Source organism: Lutjanus erythropterus, chromosome 3 (genome assembly GCF_056507025.1).
Source record: "Lutjanus erythropterus isolate fLutEry1 chromosome 3, fLutEry1.hap2, whole genome shotgun sequence".
In the NCBI taxonomy this organism is placed as follows: Eukaryota; Metazoa; Chordata; class Actinopteri; order Lutjaniformes; family Lutjanidae; genus Lutjanus; species Lutjanus erythropterus.
This window is the reverse complement of record NC_139319.1, coordinates 16,179,261-16,197,675: the sequence shown is the minus strand read 5'-3', so window position 1 is coordinate 16,197,675 and position 18,415 is coordinate 16,179,261. Positions and strand designations below refer to the sequence as shown.

At 40.5% G+C, this 18,415-nt stretch overlaps 1 protein-coding gene across 2 annotated transcripts in view; it reads right to left on the bottom strand.

The window, feature by feature from the left end:
* Positions 1–18,415, bottom strand: part of coro2aa (coronin 2Aa) — a 60,426-nt gene that overhangs the window by 18,489 nt on the left and 23,522 nt on the right. The window contains exons 1-2 of one of the 2 annotated variants that reach the window (XM_084715194.1): positions 14,920–15,295; positions 4,180–4,380 (exon numbers count right to left, since the gene is read on the bottom strand). In XM_084715194.1, the coding sequence (XP_084571320.1) occupies positions 4,180–4,380 (201 nt within the window). In that variant the 5' untranslated portion in view covers positions 14,920–15,295. Of the gene's footprint in view, positions 1–4,179; positions 4,381–14,919; positions 15,296–18,415 lie in introns of those variants that run through there. The other variant, XM_084715193.1, reaches the window with a different exon arrangement.

Genomic DNA, 18,415 nt, shown 5'->3' with positions numbered 1-18,415 from the left:
ACTAACAAATCTTGGCTCTGTGCTGCTATAAGTTGAGTGGATGTCATTATATTATTGCTTGAATTCGCTGGTTTGAGAAAACACGTCGTATTTTGTTTTACAGGAATAAAACATGATTGGATTTTGACATGAGAATATGGATGGATAGTACTTTTTACTTTTTATATGTTGTTAAAAGAGTTTAAACAGTATTTTTCATTTCATCTAAACTTTAAAAGAAAAACGTATTAAAATCAATGCAGCAAAACCAGGGATTTATTTTTTTCTATTGTAGCTTCAAGCACAGATAAGGAGCAGCTACAGAGGTCAGGTGAGCTCACTTCTTTCTAACTCTGCACACTCCCTGATTTTTGTTCATTTTCAAACCAAGCCGATGCTGACTCCAGTGACATCACTTGAGGCACTTTATCAGACTTCCCGCAGCTCCCTCCGAAGCCATGGAAGGTTTTATACAACTTTTATTTTTTCCACACACGCAGCAGTGCTGCTCCAGACCTGCGAAGTGTAACCGCCACGCGAGGCAGCGCCACCACATTTTGATTCTCCTGCCCTCTGGACAACAGCGTGTGTGAAGCAGGGCCTGTACTGACAGACTGAACAACAGTTTATACTCCTGAGCAATAAATCTTCTGAATCAAACTGTCTAGACACCACAGGTTGAGGTTTTTGTTTATACTGCTGAGTACTGTCAATAATCACAGACAGCTTAACCACACTGCTGTACTGATGTTTGCACTGACTGCACTGTTGCTAATGTTTCACACAAACTACTTACTGACCGCAACTGACATTTTTTAAAGTCACAACTTTATACCTATACTGTACATAGAGTATGCTCAGTCATCCAGAGACAAAGACTGAATAAGACCGATGCACACAGAGTACCAACAATGCATACTTTTTTTTTTACTATGCACTTTATCCCTCCTACCTTCTATTTATAATCAATATTTTTTTTCATATTTCATGTTTGTATTTCACATTTATATTCATACATTCCATTTAGCTTGGTACGGCACACTGAATCTCATTTTACATGCAAAATGACAATAAAACTAGGGCTGAACAACTCATTTAAATTTTATTGAAATCACAATATGGCCTGCTGCAATTGTCAAATTACAGGAGGCAAAATGTGTCTCAAAATACCATTTTAAATTAAATACTGTCAGGCTGCAGAGATGTCCTGGTCTACACATCATATTTGACAGACTTAAGAAAACATGGGGTCCCTGGGTGGCTCAGCTGGTTGAGCGTGCGCCCCGCGTACGGAGGCTGTGAGTCCTCTGCAGCAGCCGTGGGTTTGACTCCCACCTGCGATCATTCCCCCACTCTCTCTCCCCAGTTTCTGTCATATCTTCAACTGTCCTATCAATTAAAGGCATGCAAAGCCCGAAATAACATATTAAAAAAAAAAAAGAAAACAACTTTGTTTGACACACATACCTGCAAAAATCACACTATAATCATGTTAATGTTTTTCAATGAGAATGAGATGATGTAAAAATGACCATTCCCTCTAATAACACAAATCATATCACACTTCCAATATATGACAAAATAATCACAATTAGATACATTTTCAGAATCGTACAAAACTGTAAAAATACTGATTAGTGCAGGCAGCCAGATGCCGAGGTGAAATCCTAACTATCTACGCAGGACATGTCGATCTGTGCAGGTTTGGACAAGTGTTCCAGCTTGTGAGCAGTCACCAGTCTTCTTCTTAAAGTGAAGATGGAATTAGACAAAATGTTTGCGACACACGCCCCGGTATTCAATGATCGTCTTAAAAGGTAAAACTCACTGCAGACTTTCTGCCTCAACAGGACTGCTAATTACGCTGTTTGTACGAACAGAACCTTCCTTCAGCTGACACACACAGCTGCAGGCGGGATTACTGTGCAGGTAAGGTGTGTTTGGAACACAGGAATGATGTAACCATTAACCTAACACACACACACAGGTAAGTAGAACACAGACTGCTGCTCTTTTATGTGTTTTAGCTACAGAACAATAGCTTATCCGTACGTCCACACACACACACACACATATAGACGGGAGGTGACGGCGGCAGACAGGGGGGGGTTGCTGGAGTTTCACCTCCTTAAGAATTTGAAAGAAGGGGTACGGGGGGGTCAAAAGATGAGTTATGTCATTCCTGAGCTCGCATGCAATTCCCGTCCATGCCAGGAGGAGGGTGGTGATAACTCACTGAGACGATTTAAAAGATGGAGACAGACGGCGAGAGGAGGGAGAGGAGGGAGAGAAGGGGAGAGGTGTTCAGCCTGATGAATCGCTCCGGACCGGAGATTTACAGCAGGACTGTAAATTTAACCTGCACACAAGTGAGGAGGTCTGGCTCAGTTTATTTGAGAGATCACTATTGTTTCTGATAACACCATGGATGTGATAATATGCATAAATAACGTCTAGACAAGTGTTGATTGATCATGTTTAAGCTGAGGCTGGTGAGGCAGATAAGACAGAGTAATGAGGAGGAAAAAAAAAAGGCCACATGTGATGTTTAGGCTGCAGAGACGGAGCTGCCGGGGGTTTCCTGGTGTTGAGAGATTCTTTTGGCTCCACTGCTGCGGTCCTATTTATAATCTGAGAGCAGAGCTGTCTTTTCCAGGTGTGTTGTGTGTGTGTGTGTGTGTGTGTGTGTGTGTGTGTGCACGAGCAAAGACAAACCATGAAACATGTTCAATAGCCAGCAGAGGAAATTGTCCAATGTAAATAAAAAATAACTCTTAATATTTGAACTTTCTGCTCCTCCTAATTACTTCCGACATGAGATGCCACAGTAAAGACAGACAACTTGTTGCATCTTTTTCCTAACTTTTTGGTCAAAGCTAATTTCAGTTATGAGACAAATTTTTCATGTCAATTTTCCTAATTGTCCTGTTGCACGCCTGCTAGGTAGCTAGCTGGACAGAAGAATTTACAAGCTACGATATGAACCATCTTATTTACCCTAAACTGTCTCTCAGCATCACAAATAAATATAACTAACTACAACTCATGAATCATTCCAGCTGCAAACTGGCCCCAAATGGTCCGATCCATTTAAATCATATGCCTCCAAGCTTATCATTGTCGATGTGTTTTCTAACACTTGCGCGCTGCAAAACAATTATCTCAAGTCTCACGCAACTAATAAAATGATAGCAGTATCTACTGGTGATAGATGAGTCATCAATAGCAATAAGATAGTAGTTTGATAAAAACAGCCCGTCATATCTCCTGATAATGGAGTGACTTATGAATGACACACAAACAGCCAATCATTTCAGGTGCATTGTTTGACGGTTTGGTGTGGCAGTTTTATGGATGTTTTAAGTCGGACAACAACTATGAGGGAACGAGAGGCCTTTGACATACAGTACGGAGGAAGCTTGGAGTGGAAACGCTCCCGCTACACGCCGAAAGGAGGCGGCAGAGGTGGAGGAGCTGCAAAGCGTCCCATCATGCTCGACCAGCTGCCACCACGACCTGACGGCAGATATGGATGACTGGACTATCTGCAGGAATAAGCTTCAGACTAAGACCAGTAATACAACAAACTTTGTTATCACCTTAACTTTTATCGCCCTTCGTTGTCAGTCACAACCTGGATGATCAATAATTATCCATATCTACTGATATAAACTTAACTATCATGACAGACATGACGCAAAGTTATTTGTGTGCAACGTCATTTCATAGGAAAGCAGTTAAGTTTTTTCCTGACAAATGTTTCACCACTGCACTTGTCAATATAATTCAGTCCAGTGCAACAAAACCGCTCGCTACAACTTAAATATTAAACATGAAAAATGACCACCTTTCTGACTGTCAGCCAAAATTGCACATTTCTAAGCTTTGCAGTGTCCGAGCTGTGGTGCTGGATTACATTACATAGCGCAGATGTATCTTATATAGTAGTGAGTGAGTGTAGAACTGATTGGCTCAGATATTTTCCAGCCTGGAGAAATATCCATCTGTGTGCACAACACCTGACCAAATTTATTTTCTAGAAGTGGAGATTCAGAGGCTTGGAATCAGGTGATTCTCTCATGTTTTGCCCTTGAGTTTTTAATAAATGAAACATATCACAGTATCTTGAAATAGTGGGTCTGCCGCCTTAAAAAGCTGACATCAGTGTCTAAAAGGCTGCCATGAGGTTGAGATACTCACATGATGGACGGACAGGACCAGGAAGGCCCCTCCCCCGGCACACTCTGTGATGACTGCCAGGAATCGTGGGTTGACAGCACAGAAGTGGTTGTCCTGGACGCTGCGTGTGATTGGCACGCCATCATAGCAGCTCTCCTTGGTGGCGGCCTTACCGAACACGTGGCGGAACTTGGAGCTGCGGTACTGAGGACGCCATGTCATCTGAGAGAGGAGGGAGGGAGAGAGGGGAGGGGAGGAGAGGGGAGGTCAGTCAAGGAGAATCATTTTTCACAGTTATGGTGATGAAGCTTTTTAGACTACAGCTCCTTTCTCACAAGCAAAGGAGCAGAGTGACGTTATTGATTCTGCAAAACACAAACAGCTGAAACACTGGAACCTACTTATAACAGGACAGGAAACTCGTCTCCCCCCCAACCCCAAAAAATCAAGTCGCACTGCTTTGTTTAAGCACAGAGTTAAAGAGATTTATTATTGTGTACTCCTGCCTGCTTTGTGTTACTTTGCTTTAAGATCAAAGTAGCACTTCCTCCCTTATTTCATAGTATTTACTGAAACATATTTGTAGTTTGATACTAGCACAGATACAGTATTTATAAAATCAAAACAAAAACAAGCTGTCAAAACCAAGAATAATGTACATTTTAGGTGAGATGAGCATTAATGGATCAGTGTTATATGACAAAAGAAATCTTAAACTGTTCTGTTTGAGCTGATTAAGTTCTCTGCAGGAGAATCAAACAAGCAAACGAATTTTGTGTTAGTTGATTTTGACCAAGCTAGGTTTCTGAGTTAGCCTGGGAGCCAGATGAATCAGCCGAGCTCATGTTTCCTTTGGTCTGGCAGGTACAGTTTCACCTTTGCAAATGTGTCTGTCTATGCCAGGCCATCTCTGAGTGGTACGACTGAGGAAACTCCCTGATATGGAACTTTCAGTGTTCAGATTGTGCAAAAGCAGATATCTCTGCTTTCATTTTATTTTATATATTACATTTTATTTTCCTGCTTATATTTTAATTGGTGTTTTTTGTGCACTGCAGGGAATATCAATCAAACTGGTCATAAGAATGGTGTTTATAGGTTTTTGCAAATTATCTTCATAAATATCAACAGAATTACTATATCCTAGTGATAATAACAACAAATGATGAGGTACCACCTGTGACTGCACCTTAATTAATCATTGAAGTCTCAGGTTATAGATATTTGTGAAGCTTTTTCTCAAGCCAAGACAATATCTTGTGGTGTCCCACAGGGTATTATTTTAGTCCCACTTTTGTTCCCATTATATGTTAATGATGTGAGTTTTTTGCTTGTTTCCTTTCCCCTCATTTTCAAATCTCCTCTTGTTGTGTTCCAAAGTAATAAGAATATGGTAAAATAATCACTGAGCAAAAACCTCTGAAAAAAAGTTGCTGGTAAATAATAGAGTCCTGCAGGGATGCCGTCTATTTACAGACAAACCTGGAAGTTTGCATCACTCTGGTTCCCTTGACAAAAGCCAATGGTTTTTTTTTTTTTGGTTTTTTTTTATTTGATTTGTGCAAAAACTAAGTTCTGTTGCCACAAAAGGTCATGATAGTCACACATTTAAGCAAGATAATCCTCATGAACATACAAAGGACGCTTTTATTATTTTTGATGCATAAATGCAATTGCCAGCTGTAAAAAGCAAACTTTAGGTTATAAATGACCGACACCACGGTTTCATAACTTCAACATCACCACCACTAAGTGACTTGTGTTCAGTGTGACGAAGTTTAATGTTCCTCTGCAGTCTCATTCATCCGCTTGTTAGCAGCCGACTTTTGTTGCAACCACCGATCTTATTTCAGGCATCTAACCAAAAGCTCTTAAAAAAAACAAAACTCTGAGACAAGGGAACCAGAGATGCAAAACTTCTAACTCATTTCCGGGTTTCAGGACTCGTTCCAGCAGCACTCTATTTATCACTTCATTATGTTGTTTGGGTCAAGTCAGTGCAGTGTGTTAAAATGTAAGATGTTAAAAAATTAGCATTCAAGTACGGACAACTGTTAATTATACGGGTTGTATTTTAGGTCAACATGTGTCTGGTGAGCATGTAGTGTGCAAATTAAAAATGCACATCATTATCTAGTATCATTATGACAATGACTTTCTCTTTACACTATGTTGGAACTTCAAAGCCTGGAGAGAGGATTTACATATCTAAAAATAAATTCACTCGACATCCTCTTATGTTGCATCCTGAAATCCACACTGAGTGAAGTTGTATTGAACCTATGAATTGTATGAAGATGGAGAAAATAGTTTCTTAGATTGCATTTAGGGCAGTTTTTACACAAAGAATCTTTGTTTGGAAAAAGAAGCTCAGAAATATTGATGCTGTAAAGTGGAATAGATTTTAAGCTGGCATCAAAACAGTCATGTGAAAACTTTGTGTCTGGTTTATAGAGTTACTGTGTGTTCTTTTGTTTATGTGTTTGAGTGTCTGAGTGTTTGAGTTGCAAACAGATGGTTTGTTTAATCATGTTACTATTACTATGACTCTTCTGTGTTAACCTTGGCTAATATTTATTGGCCAGCAAATTGATTTTTTGGTGTTTATATTGTTCTTAAGACTCTGCAAATAAAATCAATCATACAGTCAATTATAGAACAGTAAATAAATACAGAGGAAAAAAACCTGCAAGACTTCCCAAATCCAGAGTCTCTTTTTAGCCACTTTCCTTAAGCCAGTCGATGCATATGTCATTATTGTGAGCGATAAGTGGCTCTGGTCCACTGGGACGAGGCCTGGCCAGCCTGCATGTCTGCTCGGCTACTCCGCCTGGCTCCATGCCTGCCTGCCTGCTGCATGGTCATTACTTATGAATTAGGGGTGGAGGAGGTTGATGGACAAGATGTTAACACGAAAAATGGACCCAAACAACGACTTCCAGTAGACAGACAGAGAGAGAGAGAGAGAGGGAGAGAGAGAGACAGAAAGAAGTAAAGGGCCAATGAGAGCAAAGCAAGACAACAAAACAAGAGGAGGCACAAACCATCACAATACCAGGAATTGTTTTTAAGTGACGTGAGATTTCTGCCTTTAAAAATAGTGACATCACTCTCCTGATTTATGTGCACTGCCCGCTGGCCTTCCAGATGATGGCTAAATAAATACAACCGAGATGCAAACAGAGTGACATCAGGGTGAGTGAAATAAAAATAACAGCATTTGGTTAACATGATGCAGGTGTGGCTGCAGCACTGCCGTCTGGAAAAGAAACTGAGCAGGGAGTGAAACTGACAGCAGGAGAGAATCTGGTTAAAGAAAATAAATTCAGAAGGAGAATCTCAGAGTAACATAAATGCACGGGCGGGGATCGCGACTCTCCAGGTCTCAGTTTACTCTTCTACCTCTCACCTTCTGCCCCGAGGCCATCACAAAGAGCCTCATGCTGTCACACTGGAATGTTTCCTACCTGATGAAAAGCTTCATTAAACTTCTCAGGTGTTTAAGAGTCTCGCTGCCTCTAAGACACTATCAGTCACATCCATATGACCATCCTGAACCTGCAGCACTCAGCACAGTTGATCTGTCAACATTTGTTGCTAGGAAAACAACACATTTGGCATTGCCTCAAATGAGAAAAAGCAGCACAAACCATGCTACCTTCTCCTTTGATAAAAAACTTCTCCATAAAGAAACAGGGCTGCATATAATAGTCTTATCATTCCAAAGTAGTGTAACTTGCTAAAATAATAAAAACGTATACAACAAATACATGTAACTGTAAAAGTTAGGGGCTGTACAAGCATGGATCTCATCTTCAGTTTGCAGCTTTTGTTTGACCAACACTCCAAAACCCAAATATGCTTAGTTTACTGTCAAAATAGACAAAAAAAAAAGCAGTGAAACTGTTTGTCTACAACCATGCCTGCAGCTCTGCAAGGCTGCACTTAGATAAAGTGGAGCTTTAAAGGTCCAGTGCATGAGATTTACAGGGATTTATTGGCAGAATATGACAGGTATGGGATATAATATTCATAAGTATGCTTTCATTCATGTATAATCACCTGAAAATAAGAATTATTGTGTTTTTGTTCCCTTAGAATGAGGTGCTTATATCTACAGAGGGTGCAGGTCCTCTTCCACAGAGTCCATCATGTTGTACCACCATGTTTTCTACATTATCCCAGAACTGACAAGCTAAACACTGGCTCTGGATACAGACTTGATTTTTAAAGGCTACATACCAAAGAAAACACTGCAAATTTAAAAAATACTCATCAAAGAGTTGGTTTCAAACTAAGGTCCAGCCTCTTAGTGCACAGATAACCAATCATATTTGAGGACAATGAGGTGGCACCTGGGGTGGCCAATCAGATTTCAGGAGTGGCCACTGCCTCCCTCTCCCTCATCAAAAGATCAATTAATCAATTAATTGTTTCCAGTCCGCACAGGAACATCTTAACATAAAGCCTCGTTACTGACATGCACTCCTCAGTAGTTTTCTGTAGTTGTTAAGTCAGTTATTCACATTCTCAGATTTCAGACGTCCCTGCTAACAGATGTGTTGCAGCGCACAGCCGCCAAAAATACATTCTTGATCATTATCATGCCTTTATACTTGTAAAAGAAATGCCACCTGCTGTGCTCTGTAACAAAACCAATATTTAAAGATAACTTCCTCATAGGAACTTGGATATGCCAAACAGATAATGAGGTTGACACCCATAAAGACATGAAAGCAATAAACCGCTGACCTGGTAGAGAGGAATTAACTGTTACCTGCTTTACACTTCTACTTTTGACCTATATTTTGAATGCATCAACCAGTTGGTGCACATTTCTGCTACGGGACTGAATGCAAAGCCCAGTAAGCTACAAGCACTTATAAACTGGAGCACATGTGGATTGATATAATCAGCATTCATGTGTTGCTGAGGCTTACAAGACCAGAGGGAGAGCCTTCCAGGGCAGAGAGCTAAGACATCTTGTCACATCTAAAGCAGGTTGTAATCAGGCCAGTGGCAGCTTCCCTTCAGCTGTGTCTTGCAGCAGGTACGCAGCGGGCCGCGTGGTGGGCGGCCTGTCTCGGCTCCTCACAGAACTGATGACGAAAACACTATTCCGGCTATTTTTACACCGGCTTCTTGCTGATCAAAAGGCAGAGCCAGGCACGTTCACTGACAGCAGAAAAACAGTTTTATTCACGTGGCTTCTTCTGACAGCCTTTATGTCTGGCAAAATAAAGGAAAAGGAGATGCAGTCATTTTTTGTCAGAGGGAAATTTATTTTAGTCCGTGACCAGTGAGTCACAGCAGCAACCGCAATAAGGGGGCTGTAAAAACAGCCATAAAACTAAACTGAAAACACAGATATGACTTTAAAAAAAAAAAAAAAGATATATTGTAGCCTACATCTGGTTTGCTCAGCCGGAGCTCTTGTGTGGGTCTGTACTTGTATAGATGTGCAAAGCATATGAATTCACCTATTCCTCACCTACAGGCTATATCTTTTAAGCACCTCATAACTCATAAACACCTACGCTACACACTGAGAACACACACTTTAAAAAAAAGTCCTACATTGAACCTTTTCAGGTACTTTGTCTTGTACACACGTGGTACCCTTTAACAGTTCACAATACAACCTTTTTACAGAAAAAATTATTTAAATAAATGCAAACATTTATTTAACATGCAAACAAACTACTAAAACTTTTATTACTCATTGTTGACAGTAATTTTTCAGACTGAAAGGCCGAACATTCACTTTGCTTCTCCATTGTTTCTCAATCACTAACAGCTATTTATCCAGATCTTTGATTACACAATGTTTGCTATAATTACACAAGTTGTTGGCTGCTGGTTAAGTTGCATGTTGGTTGTAAGCTGATACAAATACATCTTATTTTAAAAGCTTTGAGAAACGTCCCACACATAATGCAATTCATGTTCATATCTTATGTGGAAATGCTCACGCTAAAAAAAAACATCTAATTAGCAAGAGACCTGTTTAAACAAGAAAAAGACCTGTTTTGGGTAAAATATGACTTGATTCAAGGGCTATAACCCTGGGGTTCCTGATTGAACCTTTCCACAGGAGAGTTTCTCAGAGTGTAGCAGCCACTCCTCTCGCTGACGTGCCAAGGCCTGGTGCTGGAGGAGGGGGAGTTCAAAGTTTACCTACAAGTGTCAAGATATCGGTTACTTAAGCAGCGTTGGGCCTACAGCTATGAGCAAAAGGACAGTTTGAACTGAAAATCTGCTAATCCTCACGCTGTCTGCTATCCAAACTTCCAACCAATTGTCTGCAAGGACCTCTGGCCCTCTCCTGTACTAACAATGACGACCTCCCGACCTCAAACCGAATCCAAAAACTCGCCACTTATAAAACCGAGCACGCACCGGCCCCGCCCTCTCAATCTGTAAAAGTAATGTTTTGTAAACGGTGCGAGTGAAATCCAACACGAGGAATGTACAGGTGTGAACACATGTCATGACAGCACATGAATAACAGTACATGTGTGTGGACGTATTCATTGCATGTGTGTGTGTGTGTGTGTGTGTGTGTCCGTCAGAGTGAAGGAGACACACTCCTCTTGGTTCAGACTGTCTGCTATCACACACAGATGACAGCTTACAACCTCTGTCTTGTAATAGGATAACAGCCAGTCTGGTAATCCAATAGCTGCTTCATTGCTTTACAGCGCACATGTGAATGAGTATGAAAGGATAAGACGGGCTGTGAGGCTGAGTGTCAGTCTGGGAGCGTTAACCTGGAGAGTCTTTTAGCTTTGTGCCTGCATGCAGATTATAAATAAGCTGTAAAAGAGTTCAGAAAAACAAATGATGGATGCAGATTTTCTGCTGCACTGAAATGAAAATGTCTGACTCTGAAAATCCGTGCAAACAAAAAAAAAATAAAAGAAAGATCTTAGTTTCTGTTCTATACATTTAGTTTTAGTTTAATAATATTTATGTCAGTTTAAAGTGCTTTGTGAAACCCAGTCATCCACATCTGTACTGTCAGATGTGCAGATTAGCTCACAATAGTCTTTTATTGCAGGAGACTGTTTTACTGCTGTATGAATTCATGAACAGACAAAGTAAATTAATGATTAACGTAAGCAGGAGTGTGGTGGGCAGGGTGTGGCTCGTATGAATCTAACCAATCAATTTGTGGATGGAGAAAACTTTGGAGTATGTATTTTACAAAAATTATAGATATAAATACTGACAAAAATTGGGTTGTTTTGGAGAATCAGTGAGTTCTTAGTCAGGTTGAATGTCTCCGTTCCAGAGCAGCATCTGTGAATTTTGAATGCCATGGTCAACATGATAATTTATTAATGCATTTTTTGTCATTTCAGCCTATTTTAAGGACAAAATAAGACTGAAAATGCCAACATGAATCATTTATACATACACTACTATAGTCTATGTTTGGTCGAATTTGATATGAAGCAATAATTAAAGGATTCTTCTGCTTTATTACAACTTTGGTAATCTTTATTGGGGGTTTTGGCCATCATTTTAAAGATTGTCATCACAAAAGTAAATGCTATGATCTGAGAGCACAATGATGTTACTACTATGAAGTCTGACACCAAGAAGAAGTGAAGATGAGCGCGGCACCATCTGTTATTTCTTCCTCTGTAATAAGAGTGCAAGTTATTTATTCTTATCTAACACAATTTTCTTAAATTGGCCTTGTTTCTGTATAGTCACAGGACACTTTTCCTTAACTGTACTCAAAACACCTCCCCATTTTCCTTCCAAAGCTCAACATTTTGAAGCATATCCCTATAATAATGGATACCTCGGATCACATAAGATGTGCCAGTTCTTAAACTCATGGATTCAGCTAAACTCTCAATGTCCAAGTTGAATGCTGACTGATGGGGAAACAGAGATGTCAAGGATGTCAGTGTTGATTTTGACCAAAAGAAATATGCTGGAAGTGAAGCAAAAGTGGGGAAAATTTGCAAGAATACAACTAGAGCAGGTCGTCACGTCGCTTAGTCTGTTTGCTGACACACAGAGCAGATTAGGACATCTTCACTGAGAAAAACTGAACCAATCTCATGTTCACTTGATCGTTGTTTGGACCACTTTGAAGAAAGAAGAAACACAAGAAAACACACTAGCTGATTTCTTGAGGCTGTAAACAAGCCAACAGTTGGTGTACATGAAATTTTGGTGAGAGTGGGTCTGTCAACTGTGATGGATATTTACACCCCACAGTTTGGATAATAATTTTACCACTGGCTTTATCTTCTCTTTCAAATTAGTTGGGCGAACCTCTGGATTCGTCTGTATAATCATTCAAGTGAATGTTTCTTGCACAGCTGTTTTAAGCAACACCGCTGTATCCCCAAATCTCAGCAATTGTCTTGAGTGAGTGTGCTGTAATTATTATCAATAGAAATAAGCCACAACACACTGAAAATAAAACCAAAGTTGCAATAAAATGGAAATATCCTTTTCAGGTTGGTCTGCTGCAGGTGCAAAGATGAATCAGAAATCAGAACTCTCTTTATTGAACCTTCATGAGGGGCAGGTATCACATTAAATCTGTGGTTTAGCATGAGAGTTTTCGATTATCTCCCCACTGATAACAGCACACAATCCCCATCTCCATTAGCTTTTAAAGAACATCCATGTATCATTTATCACGTCATGGATTCATATACACACAGATAGTCTTACTGTAAACAGGTACTAATACACTCATACTGTACAGCGGGAACAACAACAGGAAGGCTGTTTTCAGTTTGTACATATCTGATACCAGGAGAAATATGATACAAGAGTTTCAAGACCTTATCAATTTAACTTTTTTTCCATTGAACCTGTTCAATGTGACAGCATTAAATATGTAACTTTGCTAAAGTTTGAAAAGTTTTCCAAATTAAAGTGCCAACGTATCAGTTTACTGGTAATGTAATCTCTGTACACAGATATTTGCATGTAAATACAGAACGCTAAATCGTCGTCAGACAACAGCTGATGGGCTCAGAGACTCGTTCCTGCTGCTGCAGCTTCACATTAAAAGCATTTAACTGGCAAAACACAAGTTGACTTTTATTATGAAGTAGTAACAGGAAATGCAATGTGTTTCCACAAGCACATAACATTATCATTCATCAAAAATGTGTCTTCAAAACAAGACAATGATTATTTTCAGCTCTTTTTGACAGCTGACAGGGTCATCTGGGTGCCTCTAGTCATAAATCTTTAATAAAAATTGTCTGTTCACAGTCTGAAAGTTTATATGCATGTATGTTGATATAACATGGTTGATATCAGTGGGTTCATTAGGTCGTCTAGTTTCATATGAAACCAGTATCTACACTCCACTACAGTCAGAGCCTCTGAAAGACAGTAATGTCGGCCAAGGACAAGGGCCTCCCCATGGAGTGTATTAATGCAGCAGGTAGAGCTCTGACACTTTGTGCCTAATGCACAGCGCAGGATGCACATGCATGTCGCAGCGGCACTGACAGTGGATGAGTTTGAAATACTGCAGAGGGTAATTGAACAGTCAGGTGCAGCCACAGTGAGCTGTTAGATGAAGAGCTGCAGGCGACAAGCTGCACACCTTTCTCAGCCTGGTAACCAACTCCTGTAACTGTTCCCAGCTGTTCACAGACTCATGCTGTGTGCAGCAGAAAATCAGATCCCAGAGTATCGCAGAATGATGGAAAAAGGCTAATTATAGCCTGACTTCTTTATTAAAACAAAAATAATTTGGTTATAATCACAAGCGACTATCAGAGTGGCCAAATTAACCACGACTGAAATCTTGGAGATTGCCGCTTTAAATGAGGATGAATCTGATCAAAGGAGAAGTAAACAAACCTTATAATCTGACCAAGCATTCAACAGCAACTTTTCAGCACTACTACTTTGCTGCTACAGACACAAATTGCTCAGTACTCAGTAAGCATTGAGCTCTAACCTTCACTTCAACAGCTGGAACGAAAAACCACAGCATGCTCATCGCTTCATAAACCTTGACGTGAGAAACAGGATACCAGGCTTAATGAAAAGACCTCGAACAGACTGCAATTCAAACCACAAGGCACATATTTCAGTGAATGGTAGTGTTTTGAAGGGTGGACGCCGCCATAAATAGCCATCTGTGGCTAGGGATGACTTGACTGGGACGGTGCATAATGATGTCATTTTCACTGTTGTGGAACGACCTCAGTTTCATATTGACATTTACTTTTTTCTTGTCGTCAGCAAAAAATAGAAAATACTTCCACGCTTATGGCAGCGAATGAGCGGCTACACTGGTCCAAGTTTGAGCAAATAGGATAATTGCGTAAAAAGAGGTAGAGGTTTTCTGTCAGATACAGCTGAGCTGTGCAGGGAAAGTTCTTTAAACATAGTTTCTGAAATATGCACAGATGCAGGCAAGATTTTGGTTTCATCTTGTTCAAGCCTGTCTCATGCACATGCACACTGACTTTGAATCCCCAGGGGAAAAAGTGAGCTCACACACACACACACACACACACACACACACACACACACACACACACACTCTCACACTAACACACACAGACATTTGTGGACAGAGGTCTAAAGAGTAAAAGATCAATGACAGAACGTCAGATTGCAGAGAGAGGTCCGAGGGAGCAGGACATGAAAGAAATCAGGAGACAGACAACACGGAAGAGAAAAAAACGGCGTGTAGTTGAGCAAGAGAGAGCGTGTGTGAGAGAGAGAGAATCTAACTGGGAATTCAGGAGCACTCACCCTGTCGAGTGAGTCGTCACTGGCACAAGAAGAAGAAGGAGCAGCAGTGGGTCCTTGAGTGAAAAAAAGTCTCTACGCCTGAGAAAGTAAAAAAAAATGTAAAAACTCCCCCCTAAAATCACTTGTCTTGCTTTATCTCAAGCACATGGGTCAACACTGCCTACACACACACATGCACACGCCCACACACCAACACACACACAAGCAGCCTGTCCGGAACCAGACTGTCCTGTCCGAGCTTCTTCTTCTTCTTCTTCTTCTTTGATGTGCACAGTCCACACAGTCAGTCAGAGGAGACGGTGGGTGTGTGTGTGTACAGCATGAAGCCGAGTGCGTGTGTGAACAAGCAGGAGGAGAGCACAGGAGTGTGTGTGAGTGTGAGTGTGTGTGTGTGTATGTGTGTGTACACTCCCTGAGAGGGAGGTGACTACAAGGAGAGCAGAGAGAGAGAGAGACACAGAGAGAGAGAGAGAGAGAGAGAGAGAGAGACAGAGAGAGACAGAGAGAGAGGGAGAGAGAGAGAGAGAGAGAGAGAGAGAGAGAGAGAGAGAGAGGGAGAGTGCAGCAGCAGGTAATCTGTGAGCGCCGCTCCCTCTCGTCACTCCTCCACACTGTTTGCTCAATCAGGATTCCTCGCTCGATCTTTACAGAGGAGCAGGAGACGCTCCTCTTCTTCACCCCTGTTGCTCAATAATAAATGACCTACTTGTCAGATGTGTCTTTTCACTAAATTTGTAGCTAAGAAAAAGACATTAAAAACATTTATAGCCTTTATATCTCTCCCTTTAGTTAAGAATGTCTATAATTACAAAGAATGATAAAGTATTTCCAAGAAAGTTTCAAGTTAACTTGATTTAATTGGATGCTCTGTATTTGTGTAGACTACTTTACTTATGTCATACAGGTCATATGCATCATCTCCAATTGACAAACTGTATGACACCATAATGTGTAATGTGACTTGTGTAATAGTTCATTTGTACGTGGTGATTTGACTAGTAACATCTTGTTTAGAACATTGAGTATTTCAACTAAATTTATCCAACCTATTTTCTCCTCTTCATCTTATAATTATTATCACTGTCATTCAGAATGAACCAAATCCAAATACATTATTCAGGAAAGTAAAAATAATCTAAATGGAACAGATATTTCCTGTCTTTTATCTTAAGTTGCTCATTATTATTTTTATAATTCATGATTACCTCAGCAGACTTAAAAAAAAAAAGGTTGCATCCATCTTAATCAATCACTGATTTAATGCACAAAGATTATTCCCTTCAACATTTTTTTTCAGTTTCTGCTTTTTCAATATGCCTCAGTTAAAGGGGGGGTGATGGGGGGGGGGACTTCAGACAGGCCGCAAAACTAAGTTTAACTAAAAAACAAGAGTGAGAGAGAGTGAGACAAAAAGTACTGTAAGAAGATATAGAAATATATGTCATATTTATTCTATTCCAATATTAGATCATTTTGATGTTTTGTCAGCACAACAAACTGCCAGTAGGTTAGAAAATAAATCATTTTCCTGATTTAATGTGACTTCTGGTCTAAACTATGCCTACTTCTAGTCTTCTATCCAAATATAGATACAGAGCCAGAACTGTTTTGGTTGAACAGATATGGAGACAAATAATAATGTCTCCAACGGACATTAATATTTGTGAGGTGAGGGTTGAAGTGGTGGTTTTAGTTATAGTTCTGTGCTGTAATAAGTCCATAACTCCACATCCCGGTTTGTAATGGAGGCTTGTAGACACGTACAAGTCCAAACCACTCATTTTCACAAATGAGTAAACTGACCTTCATTTGTAAAATAAGAAAGACACAAACGACGTAGTCCCAACATCCCAGGTTCGAGTCTCATCAAGGACCTTTGTTGCAGATCATCCCCTTCTCTCTCCCTCCTGTCACCTCTACCGTCTCCAATCTATACATCCAATTATCCATCCATTGTCTATAACCGCTTATCGTCAGAGGAGTCGCGGTGGACTGGAGCTGATCCCAGCTGACATTGGACGAGGCGTGGGGTAAACCCAAGACAGGTCGCTGCTCATCGCGGGGCTGACACATCGAGGCAAAGCAGTGATGCTCATATTCAAGCATACGGTCAACTTAGAGTCACCAACTAAAACGTATGTGTTTGGAGTGTCGAAGGAAGCCGGAGCACCCAGAGAAAACCCAGACAGACATGAGAAGAACACGCAAGAAAGGCCTCGGACCCAACAACAGAAAGGCCCCAGCTGATCGGTGGATTTGAACCCAGAACCTTCTTGCTGTGAGGCGACGCCAGTTTGCCGCCTGTGTCTGTAACATAATAAAAAGGCTAAGGGCTCATTTATACCCACATGTGGTCTCTACGGCTATTAAATATGTTGCATCATATGGACAGAGAATTATTTTAACTAACTAATTGACTTCCAATACTTCTGGATTTTGAAAACTTCTTCAGCGCATGAACTATTGGCTGCACTGCGCCTCACATCTTCCAGTGGTGCTGCTCTGTTTCATGCTTATCCGCAATGACTACAATGAATGCAGAATGTGAACAGAAGGCTCCATCTGTAACTGTATCTAATGTTTTGCATAAATGAGCTTTAATAAATAAAGAAGATAAAACGACACATTTTCAAGTCCAGATGTTCTCCACTACACACACGCACACCATACTAATATTTCCACTTAATGTTATAATCTCCAGCAGCCAGTCTCAAACCGTCTGTCCTCTGTGAAGTTCAACCTGACACTTCCCAGACGAGGAACCTTCAATTCAAGTAAAAGCACAGAGATGAGACCTGCACTCAAAATTAGATTGGCTGGATTGTTTCTGGCAGAAAGCCCGAAATCCATTCAGCCGTTCACACAGCTTCAGCTGGACAGCAGCGGTGGTGGATATCGCTCCAACTAAAACTGAGGCATTATGTAACACCACATTAGGAGGCTGGAGGCTAGGAGAGGCTAACAGGTCGATAAGGGGACGGGGTGAAAAAAGCTGCCTACTGACAACTGGCCTTCACACGGTCAAACGGGGGTGTAGCCGAGGGGCAGATCAATCGCTGTTATTGCACAAACGTGCAGGCCTGCACGCCAGCTGTAAACTATTCAGATCATCATTATGATTCCTGTAACTACAATGGTTAGATGGTTGTCAGGTGCATTTATACCATATTGTTGTTTTTCAGATTTTATTCAACGCTGCATTTTTACCTTTTACAATTTCTTCCTCCCTCTTAATTTGCAGGCTTGCAACTTTTATGTTTATTTAACTACTGGATTTTTGTCTTGTGCTGTATACACAAGGTAACCAAGCGAAGAGAGTGAACTGCCCTGTTTAAATAAATGTTGAATGCATGATCTATCTAATGATAACAATATTACAATGTATTCAAAGACAAAGTTAGGGGAAAAAAACATATTTCTCAATTAGTACAAGGCTATAAATGAATAAAATCTGCTTCATCAGGACTGTGAGGGTATTTAAATACAGAACATCTGT